The sequence below is a fragment of the Bactrocera latifrons genome, unplaced genomic scaffold (assembly GCF_001853355.1).
Source record: "Bactrocera latifrons isolate USDA-ARS-PBARC rearing strain unplaced genomic scaffold, ASM185335v1 scaffold_344, whole genome shotgun sequence".
NCBI lineage: Eukaryota > Metazoa > Arthropoda > Insecta > Diptera > Tephritidae > Bactrocera > Bactrocera latifrons.
Window position 1 is genome coordinate 155,963 of NW_017536984.1, and position 15,738 is coordinate 171,700.

Below are 15,738 nucleotides of genomic sequence, written 5' to 3' on the forward strand. Positions count from 1 at the left end.
TTTAATGCCTATACAACAACAATCGTTATTGTTGMGCTTTTGTAGTCAGCTTTACATACAAATCGCAGTAATAACATCTTAATTATCTAGTACTTAGCACAAGTATTTATATTATATATGTCTATATAGTAAGTAAAACACACACTCAAGCGGCCTCGCATTCAAAGCTCATCTCAGCTCGCTGTGAATAATAAATTAAGTTAAATGTTCTTTAATTCAATTATTTATATCGGAATGTCTCGTATTTAGCTCAAATGATATCCATAAGTTGGCGCAGAAATTCGCCTTCACACGGGAAGTCAAGCCTAGTGCAATTTATTCAAATATGCCATCTGTATATAAGTACACTTAAATGTTTTTGAGATACTTCAATTAATATACCGTTGTGCATTACTAAGAAATAACATTTTGATATGATGATGGTGTGATTGAGCTTAGGAGTGGTAATCGTACACCAGCCTCATATGCTCAGTTAATTCTTATAATATATTAGTCAAATTTATGACTAAGCACATGAGGGCTTCTATACTTTTTTTAAGAGATTAGCATGTTCGGATCTTTTCCTAAATGTTTGACCTCGCTACCTTAAGAAGTCTTACATGTATTTACTTTTTCGAAGATGAATTAATTGGAAAGTTCCAAGAAATTTTTTTTCTAGAGTCTCAAGTCTTGCCTTATATGACTCTTCATTGAAGGCAAAAATTCAACTTCAAAATCTTAGAGAAAAAAAATTATTATTATACAAGGAATTTAACTTTTTTTCCTTCCAACTTCATCAAAAAAAAAAAAAAAATTCCGAATGAAATGAGTATTGCTTCGAGTGGCTTTCATTGGAGGACAGGCCATTTTAGACAATTAAACAGCTGGTTCTAAGCTTAGATATCAAAATTCATCATTATAAATAGTCGAAAATTTAAACACTCGTTGTATTTGTAAACTTATTAAGTAGTGTTTTCTCACTATTTATTTTTTGAAAAGAAAGCGGGTAGCTTAGTGTCGACTAGCAGTGCACTATAAAAGTTGTCTTCGATTCRCCAAGCGTTAATAGTCATCGAATAGAAATAACTACATATACGAGATGGTCAAACAAACGGTAACCATTTGTGATGCAACCCTGCGCTAACATGTCTTCGCATACACAATATTGTTATGATTCTTTCTTAGTGGAAAAAATCTTTTCTTCGCGTTAAAAAACAGGATAACTTCTTATAAGATCATCTGAAGTGAAAAATACGTGTTTTAGTTAAAACCATTACTTATAACTTGGACGGAGGAAAAGAATTCAAAATTCAAAATTGAATTTTTTGGCATATATTTTCACAAAAAAATGGAAGTTTCAGTGAAAATTTTGCGACATTGTTTTTTTTTCAAATAGTTGTATTCAAAAAAAAATCATTCGCCCAAGTCTTTAAGAATTGTATCTCAAAGCCCTGTGTAAAGTTTCATGAAGATCGCTGGGTAGTTCTCGAGAAATCTTACTGACTTCAAAAACATAGTTTCGAGAAAACTGAATTAAAATATTCAAAAAAAAARCAGCAAATGTACCTATTAATTGAGGTATCCGCCTACTCTTCAACTCGACAACTTTGTTGTTGACTTTACATGTGATTMTTTTGGCAAGAGAGCAGAAGCGAGCAGTGAAACGACGAATCGAAGACAGCTACTACATTACATCGAGAAGAAAGACGGCAGATATATTAGGAGGTTAGGTGGCCAGAACCTTATATATACTTCATCAATCCAAATGGCAGTATATACATAATATTCGATTCCTCACTAGTAAAAAAATCTTTAAAAATATTTAAGGATTATCTTTTGCTTTCTAAACGACTAATTTTGTATATTCTTATTTAAAATCACATAATGGATTTTACAGCATAAAGTACTTATAAATAGGTAACAAAGATATTCCAAACTTTAGACACCAAACCACCAAGAAACTGTACAGACACTATAAAGCATCGTTCGATTTGCCACTTCTTTGCTCGCTATGATTCAGTTGTAATCAGCTCTGCTGGCTATGTGTTTGCGTAGCTAAAATGCTATAACCGTCTCATCTATATTGTGATTTAATCTTTGATTTATATCGGCTGTTTGTTCGATTCGCTATATCCCTAGATTTATTGAATAGAACACAACCCATGTGATTTGTGGTCTAAACTGTTTATAATAATATTTCTTGTAACTAAGCTAAACATTAAACAGATAATGACATGTCTTTACTTTAATATAAGTATGCATAAACCTTTGTAATTTATTGATAGCTTAAGTAGAAATAGATGCGMTTAAGTAAATATTAGCTTTGTTTAATCAAAAAAATTCAAATCAAAGTCATAAACGTGTACCCTGCCTTCTTCTTAACTCATTTCTCTTTTTCCCCCTTTTTCTAATTCTTCGTTAATGTGTTGCTAAGACGTTACAGCAACGCCTTGTTTAAAGAATAATTGCAATTAATTTTTTGTATTACGAACAACGTCAGAACTATTAAAACTGTGTAAGGTGAATTGAAGGGAACTAAACGCGAATGCATATTGGACCGCGGCTATGAATAGGCAACTAGGTTTACTTTGGGAAAATATATACTAATGGCATATAATTAAAAAAATTTTAAAATGTAAATATGGAAAATCTACATAGTATTTAAAATACAAAACCATAACAATAACAAATTAAATTAAGAAAGAATTATCTCCTTACTTAACGTTAAAAAAAAAAGCTGATCAAGCTCACTTACCTCGTAATCGGGCCAGGCGATTCGCTGACTGCCTTCAAGGAGCGTCTTAAATGTTTATGGAATGAACCGAGCAGCGAACCTTTACGAGTTAACTGCGACTTGGTTTCGGCAACAATGCCATCGGTGCTCGTATTGCCGCCGCCACCACCCTCGCCACTACWGAGATTGCTGCAATTGCCCTTCAGGCGTTCGAGTGGCAGTGGATTGCTTTCGTCGTTTGTGCATTTTGCAAAATCCTCYTCGGATATGCGTGTGGACTTCACAATCACAGCATTTTTGCCGGTGCTATCCTTGTCGTCGAGTAATTTCGTCCAGGCATGTTCGCCGATATTATCCGCAGAGTCACCAATCATTTTTTGTGTTGCTGGATTTTTGAGTCTATTTGATAACACCACTTGAAATATTTTTTGAAACTAGCTTTACTTAAACTTAGAAATACTTGAGCTTATGTATATTGCGCACATTTTTGCTTAACAATTATAATGAACCCTTTGGCTTTTAGTCATAGTGGGACTATGCTGCTTGAGATATGGCCTATCGACATTGGTTTTGGAGAGCTGTAATGAGAGTAAAAAACAAAAAAATATTTGAGTTCCTTCTAAAACATGAGTGAAAAATAAAATTTTGCATATCTGGGGGCCAACAAATATTAATTTTATTGGAAAGTTAACGTTAGAAGGACCATATTACTTGGCAACACCCCGACCTTCTACTTATAAGTTTTATTCAAGAATTGTCAGCGCGATGAGYTGAGTTGATTTAGCMATGTCGATCTGTCTGTCTTTMTCYGAGTTTTTGAGATATCGATATGAAAGTTTACACACATTCTTTTCTTCTGAARAAGCTGCTCATTTATCGAAATCGCCGACATTGGACYACTAWAGCGTATAGCTGTCATACAAACTGATCGATCGGTATAAAGTGCTTGTATGGAAAACATTTTCCTTTGAAGAGATAGCTTCATGAAATTGGGCATCATTTTAAGGATTCTTTTGAATTTTTTACCCTTAAACGACAATATATCAACAGTCCACCCAAATTTGGATGCAATACAGGGTTGTATTTCCATAAACACTAAAAAAACGTGTAAAAGCGAGTTAAAGGTTTTTCTGTTTGGAAAGTGATGTTTAATGTTGAAACAATAAATTGAGCAATTAACTCGAGTTTAACTATTATATATATATAGGTACATATATAGGTATATTCAGTTTTGTATACGATTTTGCTCACATTTTCTCACAAACTATTATCGAATTTTAATTTGTACATTTTTGATGGCTTTCATTTCATGTTTATACATACTCGTATACATGTATATGTATTTACATATACCATTCAATATTATTTATTTTCGTTGGCAGTATTCATGACATTAAAAATTATAGCTATATTTTCGTTGTTTTTGTGTTTGTTAAACGGCTGCCAAGTTGTTTGTTTTCCATTAGTAAACACTGCAATAAATTGCACTTATCGCCCGCGCTTCTCTTTCATAAGAACTTGACTTAACTTTTGCTGATTTTCAATGCTAAACAAGTTAGTAACATTAATATTCTATAATGATACTTCGTAATCAATTAGAAGTACCTTAACGAACCTATTTGTCTAATTTCAATCTGTATATTCGCTTGTATATACGTGAGCTAGTCACGCGTTATGGCACTGAAATTTTGCATATGTCCTTTTCTTCTCAATAAATTGTTTATTTGTCGGATTCGCCGCTGTCAGATCACTATTGCATATAGCTACCATACAAACTGCTCAATCAAACTCTGGTGCTTGTAAGGAAAACTTTTTTGTTTAAGCAGATATCTCCACGAAATTTAGCACACATTTTTATATAAAGCAATGATGTAATCTGCCAAGAAATTGTTCATAACGGATCACTATAGCATATAGCTAYCATACAAACTACTCAACCAAACTCTGGTGATTGTAAGGAAAACTTTTTTATTTGAGCAGATATCTTCACGAAATTTAGCACGAATTACTATTTAAAGCGTTAATATAATCTGCGAAGAAATTGTTCATAACGGATCACTGTAGCATATAGCTGCCATACAAACTGCTCAATCAAATTCTGGTGCTTGTTAGGAAAACTTTTTTATTTGAGCAGATATCTTCAYGAATTTTAGCACGGATTACTATTTAAAGCATTAATGTAATCTGCGAAGAAATTGTTCATAACGGATCACTGTAGCATATAGCTGCCATACAAACTGCTTAAACAAACTGTAGTCCTTGTATGGAAAACTTTTTTATTTGAGCAGATATCTTCACGATATTTAGCACGGATTACTATTTAGAGCATTAATGTAATCTGCCAAGAAATTGTTCATAACGGATCACTGTAGCATATAGCTGCCATACAAAAGGATCAATATAAATCAAGCTATAGATTTTTGTATACCCTTTTATGCTATTAAAAAGGCATCTTTGAAGGATATTATAGTCAGAGTAATGTTTTTGTTTATTTCTTATATATTTTTATTTTATTTTTTACAAATGATAAAGTAGAACAGTTTTCAACAGTTTCAGTTTTTAGTTAGTATTATTATCATTTTTATGTAATACAAACCTGTGTTCATCTAAAATGTTAATTTTTTTAGATTGTTTCCTTAAATTTTACTGCTTTTACTTGCTAAAAGTAACACTACATTAAGATATTCATAGCATTTCACATCTTTAGAATTTTTAAATTGCTTGCATTCATGTCATAACATTCAATATTTACTGCCGCCGGTTCCGTTCGATTTTACTGCGCATGTAAATTCCAAAAAAAAATTTTTGTTTGCTTTTCTATCATTTTTAGCGCTGCACACTTTTGATTTTATGCCAAATTTAGTATACGCTCTGATATGACAGTCGCTGTAAAATGAAAAAATAACGAAATTTCCAAAAATTAAACGCCTACATTTGATTCTGATATGTAAGCTCTATAGAAAAATTTCCGATACATATTTAGTAACTTAAACTTTTTTCAATTTACAATTACTGTTGTATTTAAATAGTATAAGTCTTTAATTAAATAGTGCAAATTTAATTTTTTTTTTTTATTTTTAGAAAAAATTTTATCTTTGCTACACTGCTGCATAGCTGTTATTTTTTTTCTATTTTTAGACCAAACTTTTATTTATATTTATTTTAATTATTTTTATTTAAGTTTTTATTAAATTTTCTTATTACTTATTTGAATTATTACATATAATATTTTTATTGTTTTATGAATCACCTCCGACACAGCACTAAAATCTGACAATTCAGGTTTCTAAACATCAAAATGTCACCACATTCAAGTGACTAACGGCCGTTCCGTTGGTCTGCCGCGTTACAACCGTTTCGAATCGCAAGCTACTACTTTACGTTATTCTTGGTTAGACCATAGCACCGCGTAATGCTGGTGCCGATGTGACCGTAACGAACAACAATCACTTATAAACTTGACATTCGAGCGCGTCGCGCTTATTTTATTTTCCAAACATTCGGTCATTTAGTCAATCAGCCGCGCAAACGCTCAACAGCGCCAACCATGCGACTAGCTGAGGTACTAGTAGCCAGCAGCAGCAGCACCACCACCAACCAGTGTAGTGGCAATTACTCTGGTGGCTACGAGTACCTACGACGGCAACAACTGCTAAAACCTGTACACACAATATTTGTTGCTCTGCTCGCTGGCTGTTGTTGCTAATGGTGAGGGTGGCAGTAACGGCGTCAACACCGTAGCAACGTCGCTTACTTACATGTATGTATGTATGTATAGAGGAAATAGATGAATGAATAATGCACAGAAGTAAAAATAAACCGTCGCGATTCGGCAAATGTGTAGGTGTGTGTGTAGAGTAAAAAGTTCGTGTACACGTTTTGTTTACACTCGTGTACATATGTATGTATGTATGTATATGAATTGTATGTGTGGAGCGCGATCGTGCCGGCAAATGAATGTAAACATTCTAAACGCCCTCAATAAATCGGCAATTCCACGGCACTTTGAGCCAGCTGATCTGTTATTATTATTGTTTTTAATATTGTTATGGTTTTGTTTTACCTATAATACATAAGTTACTAACACAACTAAAAACCACTCCATAGTAGTCTTTGATAGCGCTCGAAAGCACTCAATAAATTTCACTTTGTCACTTCCCTCATTTGACACAAAACACCCCTAATAACTGTAAACGTATACTRGCGGCAGCCTCACTCAAAGAAAAATATGGATAATACTCAATTATCATTGATTTGAGTTGTTTTTCTTCGCGCTGGCAATGCTCAGCATTCTTTAAGAGTTTTGCTGTTGGCATGGAGAGCATGATGCTCTCATCTATAATTTACCAATCACAAGTTAACTACGTCTCATTAGTCTGTCGATGCCTTGTGGAGAAATTGACAGGAGGAGTCAGAATATTTTGGAAGAGGTATATTTTTAACCAGTGTCCTGGTTTGATTCTCTTAATTTTCCATACTAAATTTAAAATGCGATTCTAAAATGTTTATGTAAACTAAAGRTTTATTTATCAACTTGTTTTTTCAATAGAGACGAARCAAAAGTATACCAAAAGGGCAACGACGCCATCTTTCCCCCGCTCTTTCGATATTTCTCTTCAGTTCATTATGCCATTGGCGAGGACACAAATTAGTCGCTCACACATCGCTCTCTAGAGATGAGATGGACCCGTTACTGTGAATGGGAATCGCTACCGCTCAATGATAACCGAATCTTTTTGGCTCGCATCGGATGATATGGACTTGGACAATATGTGGTTTCTACAGGACGGCACCACAAGACACACAGCGAATGTCACTATCGATTTATTGAAAWCCAAGTTTGGAGAAYGTGTTGTCTCACGAAATGACCCAGCCAATTGGCCACCTCAGACGTGCGATTTGACGTTGYTAGACTATTTTCATGGTCAAACCCGTTAYATAAAGTTTCAAATAMAATYTCTTTTTTCCCAAAAAKCTATTCATTGGAGATGCGGGGCATCGATCCCCGTACCTCTCACATGCTAAGCGAGCGCTCTACCATCTGAGCTACATCCCCGTTATATTTTACTTCACTCAAAACTTTATCACTTATGCGAGTATACAAACAGTTTTTGAATTCAAAACGTAAATAACGACCATATAACGGCAATTGAAACGCAACGCAAGAAGTAGTTCAAAGCGTTGACACGCATACCAATCAACTCCATTTATGTGAGCAAAGCCGCTCAGCGAGAGCTTAAATTATGGAACGGATAAAGTAGGTGTGGACAAAATAGCATTGTGTAGAAAAAATTTAACAGTACATTGTTTTCAACATTGTTTTTGAGTTTCAATCCATGTCTATTTTAATCTACATTGCAATGGTAAGCTTTGATAATATTGCCATCAACTCTAAAGCTTACATACCATTTTATTTTGACTACTGTCTGCACAGCCGTTTAAAAAGAAAAAAGTATAATAGTTTTGAATGAAAAAGCAATAAAAAGAATGTTTTCAAAGCATTGACCACTCCTTTTACACGTTTTGACCAGCTTTCTGGTAATTTGTGCATACCATGTCAATAGAAATGTCCGCCGTTTGAAGCAAACCAATCARACACCCAATTTTCGATTTCTGCGTAGGAATCAAAGTGCTGCTCAGTGCGTCCAAGCGATGAAAGCAAATGGTAATCGAAAGGAACCAATTCTGGTGAATAGATTTGGTGGGATAGCAACTCCTAGCCAAGTACTTTGATTGTAYCCTAAACCGATTTTGCYTTGTSTGCACGTGCTTTGTCGTGTAATAAAATTACGTTGTCTTGCCTTTTGGCCCATTCGATCAATCGTCGATTTTCGATCAATGCATGGTTCAGATTGATCACTTTTTGTCCTTAGCGAATAGTATTAACAGTTTTAGCAGGTTTTAAAAGGCTCATGGCATCATTATGCCACCAAACACAGAGCATTGTCTTCATACCGAATCCGATTTGTTTTTGCAGTCGATGTGGATGGTTGTCCTGAAGTAATCCATGATTTTCTTCGCTTAATATTCTAAAAATAAATCCATTTTTCATCGCCAGTAACAATTCGATGTCAAACTGACTTTCTTTCGTGTCTTTGAAGCAAAATTTCACAGGTGTATTTTCAGTTTTCCATTTTTCTTTCATTCAGCTTAGGTGTCACCTATTTTCTTAACTTTTGGTCTTACCCACAACTTTGAAAAGTTCTGAAACTGTGCAACATTTAACATGATTGCCATTTGCTTTTGACTGAAAGTATGATGTTCATCCAATATTCCTTACGGTTCGGCGTCTTCACACTTTTTTGGTGGTCTTCCACGTTCTTCTTTTCTCATATCAAAATCATTATATCTGCACCATTGAAATAATCTTTTGCATGTTGCTTCTGATAAAGCGTGATCACCATATGCCGCGACAAGCATTATATCTGACTCTGCAGCACTTTTCTTCAAATGGWAACAAAAAAATTAATAMTTTYYGCTAATCATCACTTTTTGGTACAAAATTTCTCGCTGAAAGTTAACTTACTTGGTTAACTTACTATCGGGCACTACTGTGAATAATTAGTATACTTGTATCTTACATTTGTGCGTTAACCGTTAAATAGCCGTTATGTTGCTTTTGAGTCAATTAAACAACATACAAGTGGGTAGTTCAATGTGATTATTTTAACGGGGATGTAGCTCAGATGGTAGAGCGCTCGCTTAGCATGTGAGAGGTACGGGGATCGATGCCCYGCATCTCCAGGATACATTTTTATTATTAGAAGTAGTTTGGTTTCGAAACGAAAATTTTCTCCGAATTTTCGCTTTACGAAATAATATTTACAAAATATTTAAAAACTAAACTCGTTGATTATACAAATTAGTTAACAGTTTGTGGCTGAAAAATGTTAAAGTTTCAACTCGCTTATTTATTGGAAAGTATGAAACGAATACACAATTCTACAAAAATTATTTAAAACTATTAAAAACGAAAGACTTATGCACCAAACGTGTAATTATGCTACTTTTTAGCGGGTCTTCGATGGTAAAAGACAATTAAATGCTGTTTTCCCTTGAACGAATTTTTGGGGGTGCCGAATCGAACAAGTAACTAGTATTTATAAAAAAATATACTGTCTTAATTAAACAGCARGAGTCTTTAAGTCAAATATTGAGTACTTAGTAGTTACTATAATAGCACCCTGGTTCAAAATTCCAGTGTAGTCACCCTAATCAAATTTCTTGTTAAACTGGAAGCTGAAATTGAATGATATTTTTGTTATATAAGTAAGCGCCACCTATATAATATAACCTTGTGACCTTGTCAACTGATGGAGACATAAGGATATGCAGTGCATTTGAAAAAAAATTAAAAGCTGCGTTTTGGTGATATTCAACGCAAACAAATCCCGCCATTAAATAGTGGAAAGTTAGTTGATAATTTGAGAAAACTATTTATGAAAATAAAATTAAAATGTTTGCAACTTTTCCTAACAGATAAGAGCGTAATATAACAACATTATTTTTCTAGTTATGTAACAGTACGCTTTATTAAGGGGTTATATACAGTTAGAAGGCCAAAGAAAAGAATTTTTTCAGAATGTTAGAATAATAAGAAAACATAATTAAAAAAATCGACTTTTTGAAAAATCAGACAGTAATAACCACTTAAAAAATTCTTTTAGAATCTGCTAGTGAGAATTTCATGACATTTTATTGATTGAAAGTGAAGTTGTTGCGTTTTAAGTGCCAGTATGTTTGTGTTATCGGTGCGAAAATGAGCTTCGAACAAAGAGTCAACATTAAATTTTGTTTTAAAATTGGTAAAACTTTTACCAAAACGTTTCAATTGATAAAACAAGTTTATGGCGATGATCAAAATCAAAATCCGTGATCACCGGAAATTCCATCGAAACTAATGGAAATAGAACTGAACATCTCCAAAACATCGATTTTTCACATCTTAACCGAACATTTGAGCTTATGAAAGGTGTGTGCACGATTTGTTCCATACAAATTGACTGACGGCCAAAAATTGCTCAGAATCCAACATGCGAAGGATCTCACTAAAGAGGTCTATTTGACCAAAAATCACTTTTAATCCATTAACCACTCCTCGTATTCACCTGATATGGTACCGTGATATTTCTTCTTTTTCAGAAAAATACATTTGCCCATAAAAGGAAAGCGTTATGCAGACTTAGAGCCCATTCAAAAGGCTTACCGGCATACTGRCGGCCATACCGGCCAACGAGCTCGGTTGACATGTTTTTTTAAATTGATTGTGCCGAAAAACTATTTGTTCTRTTTTTTTTTAAGTCSTGTTTACTTTGGAAYGCTCCTTGTAATGCATCAATAATATCAAAAAATAAATCAAATTTTGAAATAAGTAACATGTAATTTTGATCATAGTAAGCGAATTCACATACAGAAAAACTAAGGGTCGGTTTCTCAATATCGAATTAGGAGCAGCAGGTTAACTTAACCAGGACTCMTTCTTTCGSTAAAGAACCTTTTTTTTATAGTTTTGTTCAGCTAACAGTWGTATGTATCAYCTTAAACTAAGCGAGACAGATATAGGATTATGTAATTATATATAAATGATCAGGATGACAAGAAAAGYTGAAATCCGGATGACTGTCCTTCCGACCGCCCCGCTTGAGTAAGAATTGCGGTATCTTCCTAAGTAAAAAAAAAACATTACCAATTTCGTACAGGGAATCCCAGGAGCAAGTGGCAATTGTGAGTAATTTTTTTTTTTAAGTGGGTATGKCCCAGCCCTCTAATATTTATATCTCSTAAATCACTAAAGCTACAAAAATCATATTTGCTTAGCAGGAATATYATAATAACCCCTAGTAACTAATACGACAGATATGTTAAAATTTACYTCCGAGATGGTATGAGAACGTTTTGCGAAAGCCGGAGCAAAAATTGGACGATGGGCGCGGCACAGCGCACTTATAGGTGAAATCACACATCTCGGGACCCGATCGACCGATTTCGACAGAATTTAATATGTGACATTTTTCTTATATGCCATCCCATATAACACAGTTTTAAATTCAATTTGATTCTTTCACTTTCCACTACACAAATTAAGAAGCAATTAATATAACGGCACGTTGCACAAATAATGTCTTTAGTGTATGCCACCTTATGACCAAAAATTGTTTAAATCTAATAAAAACTGTTCAAGTCCTTAGGTGTAGACTATTTATACCCCGGTATCTATAGTTGACTTTTGGTCCACAAATGTCGGCCAATGTGTAATGTATATAACTGAAATTAAGGGATAATTAATAAGGGTATGTCTGTATGTCAAAAATGGGTTGAACAGGACCAATACTTTCCTTAACCCCCATTTACTTAATGTAAAGATTTTCGATCTTCGGGGTGACTTTGTACCGCATATATCGGCCAATATGTGAGTTATACCAATGAAAATAAGAGTTTTACTCATAACAACCTACGTTTGTGCCTAAAATAGATCAATTGGAGTGAAAATTTGGCCTAGCCTCTATATAACTAATATCAGGATTTTCGAACATCCTGATGACTTTAGGCCGTATGAATGCCTTTGCACCTCAAAATATTTGCCTGGCTTTGATTATTGCAAGTTACAAGAGAAAAAATATTTGGTTGTACCCGAACTTAGTMCCTCCTTACTTGTTATTACAACTATGCAAGCATCACGGCTTAAATTTAATAATTGTATTAAATTATAACTGTATAAATTTCATATAACCAACAATTTGTTCTTAATTGATTTATATCCATTTATAAAATGCAATTTTATGAACGTATTAATCGCTTTGAAATTAGCACWGGAAAATTTTACTTATTGACGTCAACGCGACGTATTATTTAATATTTTTGTGAATATCAGCGATTTTCATAAACTCTTTACTTATCACGAAAATTAAATTTTCTCGGTTTATATTTCCAATGAGCAATTGTAAACAAATGCATGTAATGGGTGGACTAGTGTTACTATAATGAAGCATTATTATTCAGCCAGCAAGCGAAGTAATCAAATTGTGTCAGTCATTTAATATTATAATTTCTTGTTTCTTATACTTTTTTCGCAGTTTCATTTATTTTTACTTCCATGCATTGCAAATATATCCCTGCACTACAAGATCAACCGCTTTATGTGACATTCTTCAAAAGCATCACACCGAAAAGTAGGAAATAAATTAAATTTAATACTTATGACATCAAAAGCTGCTGCGTATTTATTAGATTTACTTGCATAGCGCAGTCACGTTGCTTGAGCAACCGCAACGCGTTTGTTATCACGCGGCTTTTGTTGGCAAACTTACTTGGCATGCACCAGTGAATAGAGTAGTTAGTTCCATTGCTGCGCAGCACAGTGTAGCAAATAGTGTTGACAACTTTTAAAAATGGAATACTCTATAGTGGGGCATTTCAATATTATGCTAGTGAAATATTGGGTAGTCGAAAAAGTCTTTTCGTATTTTGTAAATAGATGTCGTTGCAGTCATACATACATATATCTCCAGTGCAACCAATCATATCGTGTCATGCCATATAGTGTTGGAAATGTGAGATTTTTTTAAATAAATTCGGGGAAGTTGAAAAAAAAGTTACAGCTGTTCAATAATGCGTGAAAATTATTAAGAAATTCGATAAATTTTGAAATTCGCTAAATTTTGAAATTTTTGTGCAAAAAATAGAAGAATGTCACGCAAGTCACCTATGAAATTTGTAAAGTTTACGGAAACAATGCTGTATCAGTTCGTGTAGCAAAACAAAGGTTCACTCACTTCCGTTGTGGAAATTTCGAAATTTCCATTTACACTGATGAAAGTTTTATACTGATGGAATAATGGCCCTAACGGAAAATTACAAAAAGTGGTCGACCAAAATGGTACATATTTGTTTATGTATTTATTAGTATAAATGTAAAAAAATAAGTTGAAGTTTGATTAGAAATGTGAAAAGACTTTTTCGACTACCCAATATATAGTTACTGCGGCAGTTTGAGATTCTTGGGACTAACATGATTAATTTACCGTATTAAAATTTTCATTTTCCTAGTTTAAGGATTAATTGCTTATTTTTAATTTTTCAATGCGTTATTTAGAACCCTATTAGAGGCAATATAATAAATGCTACAATAAATTTATATTCCTAACCCCGCCCACACTCTGCAAATTAACTTCTAGTCTAGTATGCAGTTTTCTAGCTCATCTAGCGTCACTGTGCTAAGTTTCATGTTTTGTACTTATTTTGGACACCATGAATTTAAAAATAGTCCCAGGTACCACGTGGCGTATGATCAGCGAAATGATTTGTTTTAGAAACCATTTTATTGCAATCGTTATCTGTCTTATACCACAAAATAGCAGAGAATAAACTTGTTTTTTAATTATAGTAATAAATTCGAAACGCATTTAAAATGCTATTAAAATGCCCAATTGGTGGTTGCTATGAGAGAATATGTAAATATTTATCATTTCTGTGGAAACAATAAAACGTTAAAGTCTGTTATTTAACATTTAGCTGGTTTCAGGGAATTTTTAAAAGCTTTCCCTAATGTATTTTAATACTTAATGTAATAATAACAAATTTCWGAAAATTATATGCAATCAATATTATACTTATCCGTCCGATAAACCAGATTTGGAGCGTGTTAATAAAACTTGCTTCCACTAAGCACTAACAGCTGATGTATTTAGTATGTATATTTGACCAAACACCACACACCATGAACAAATATGATATTATTAGCATTCAGTTTAATTCAATTAAATGRTTAATATATATATACTTGGCGTGTGTAATTAGTGAATGTTTAGCCATTTGTAAATAATTGCACGACATTATATGTTAATTTTTAGACAGAAAACCGGATATGCATATTACAAGCAATATTCTTTTTTTGTTTTAATTTTTTAARTATTTGTTGGTGATAGATAAAGGATGGAAGAGAGTGGTATACGTTTTACTGCCAAACGTATATAATTTTTAATTGCTATGCCTTCTTAAAAAAAAAACTATTTTATTACTTATTTCGACTGCACTCATTTCCAATACCTTTTCAAAACAGCAATTTATTACTTTTTGTAACTTTTAAATTTCAAACCCTGACAAATAAAAGAGCAAACAAAAAGCACAAAAGAAATAAGATGAATAAAGAAATGAAAATTACTTCCATACACAAACGTCAACGGACCAAAACTTTTATGAACCGCACATGTTCTACAAAAAACTTGCCAAACAAGCTGCGGAGATTCTCTTTCCACATTCGTAGTGCGAAACTAGGTCATGAACTTGATAAAGATTTGAATGTATAGATATGAACTCTTTAGGGTTTGTAAATGAATTTGCAGTTATTTATTTGTACAAAGAACCTCAAGTTTCGCGCTAAAAAAATTAAACATAAAATGTCAGCGAACTGCACGCGAGTTTTGCACATTGCTATATTGTTGTTGTGCTATATACAAATCAAATTTTTCTTGCCACATGCAGTCAACGACCGCTTAAATGGGTTTATTTATAAGTAAGAAAGCAGCAAATAGGGCTTGATTTGATTTGGTTGATATGAACGCAAAATTATTTCTGTATTTCGAATTGATTACTTGGGCTAATTTTCTTGCAAACACGCGCTTTAGAAGGAGGATAGGCACTGATATAAACAGMAAATATATATATTCAAAAACTATGTCGCCACATTGGCTGCGAAAGTTGACCGCTGCCAAATTTTTAATAACATATCATAAGTTTTCAATGAAAATTGTTTATTAAATTATCAAAAAAAAATATTTCTATAATTCCTAACAAAAAATGTATGAAAAAAATTATGCAAACTTTCGAAATGTAGAAATAGTTATTTCATTAATATAAAATGCGTATGCACGTTTAAAATTTAATAATATTAAAATTTGTTAGTATTCCCACCATYACCTTTCTGCGTGACATGGCGTATGAGTAACATGCGAGTCGACTTGGGAGTTGCTTTTAAATCTATTATAGTCAGATTTAAATCAGATAATTTAATATTACAGTATAAAAAA

At 33.2% G+C, this 15,738-nt stretch overlaps 2 protein-coding genes and 2 non-coding genes across 7 annotated transcripts in view; 2 read left to right on the forward strand and 2 right to left on the reverse strand.

The window, feature by feature from the left end:
• LOC108971459 (G protein-activated inward rectifier potassium channel 3) overlaps positions 1 to 15,738 on the reverse strand; it is an 82,484-nt gene that overhangs the window by 66,080 nt on the left and 666 nt on the right. The window contains exons 1-2 of one of the 4 annotated variants that reach the window (XM_018937534.1): positions 5,964 to 6,116; positions 2,735 to 3,291 (exon numbers count right to left, since the gene is read on the reverse strand). In XM_018937534.1, coding sequence (XP_018793079.1) covers positions 2,735 to 3,087 — 353 coding nt within the window. In that variant the 5' untranslated portion in view covers positions 3,088 to 3,291; positions 5,964 to 6,116. Of the gene's footprint in view, positions 1 to 2,734; positions 3,292 to 5,309; positions 5,594 to 5,963; positions 6,117 to 15,738 lie in introns of those variants that run through there. The other 3 variants (XM_018937533.1, XM_018937535.1, XM_018937531.1) reach the window with 3 other exon arrangements.
• The window catches only part of LOC108971457 (putative uncharacterized protein DDB_G0277255), a 65,767-nt gene that overhangs the window by 10,096 nt on the left and 39,933 nt on the right, over positions 1 to 15,738 (forward strand). The gene's annotated exons all lie outside the window — the stretch shown is intronic.
• Positions 7,697 to 7,769, reverse strand: Trnaa-agc. Its single transcript has one exon. It is a non-coding gene; the product is annotated as a tRNA-Ala (tRNA).
• Trnaa-agc lies at positions 9,385 to 9,457 on the forward strand. Its single transcript has one exon. It is a non-coding gene; the product is annotated as a tRNA-Ala (tRNA).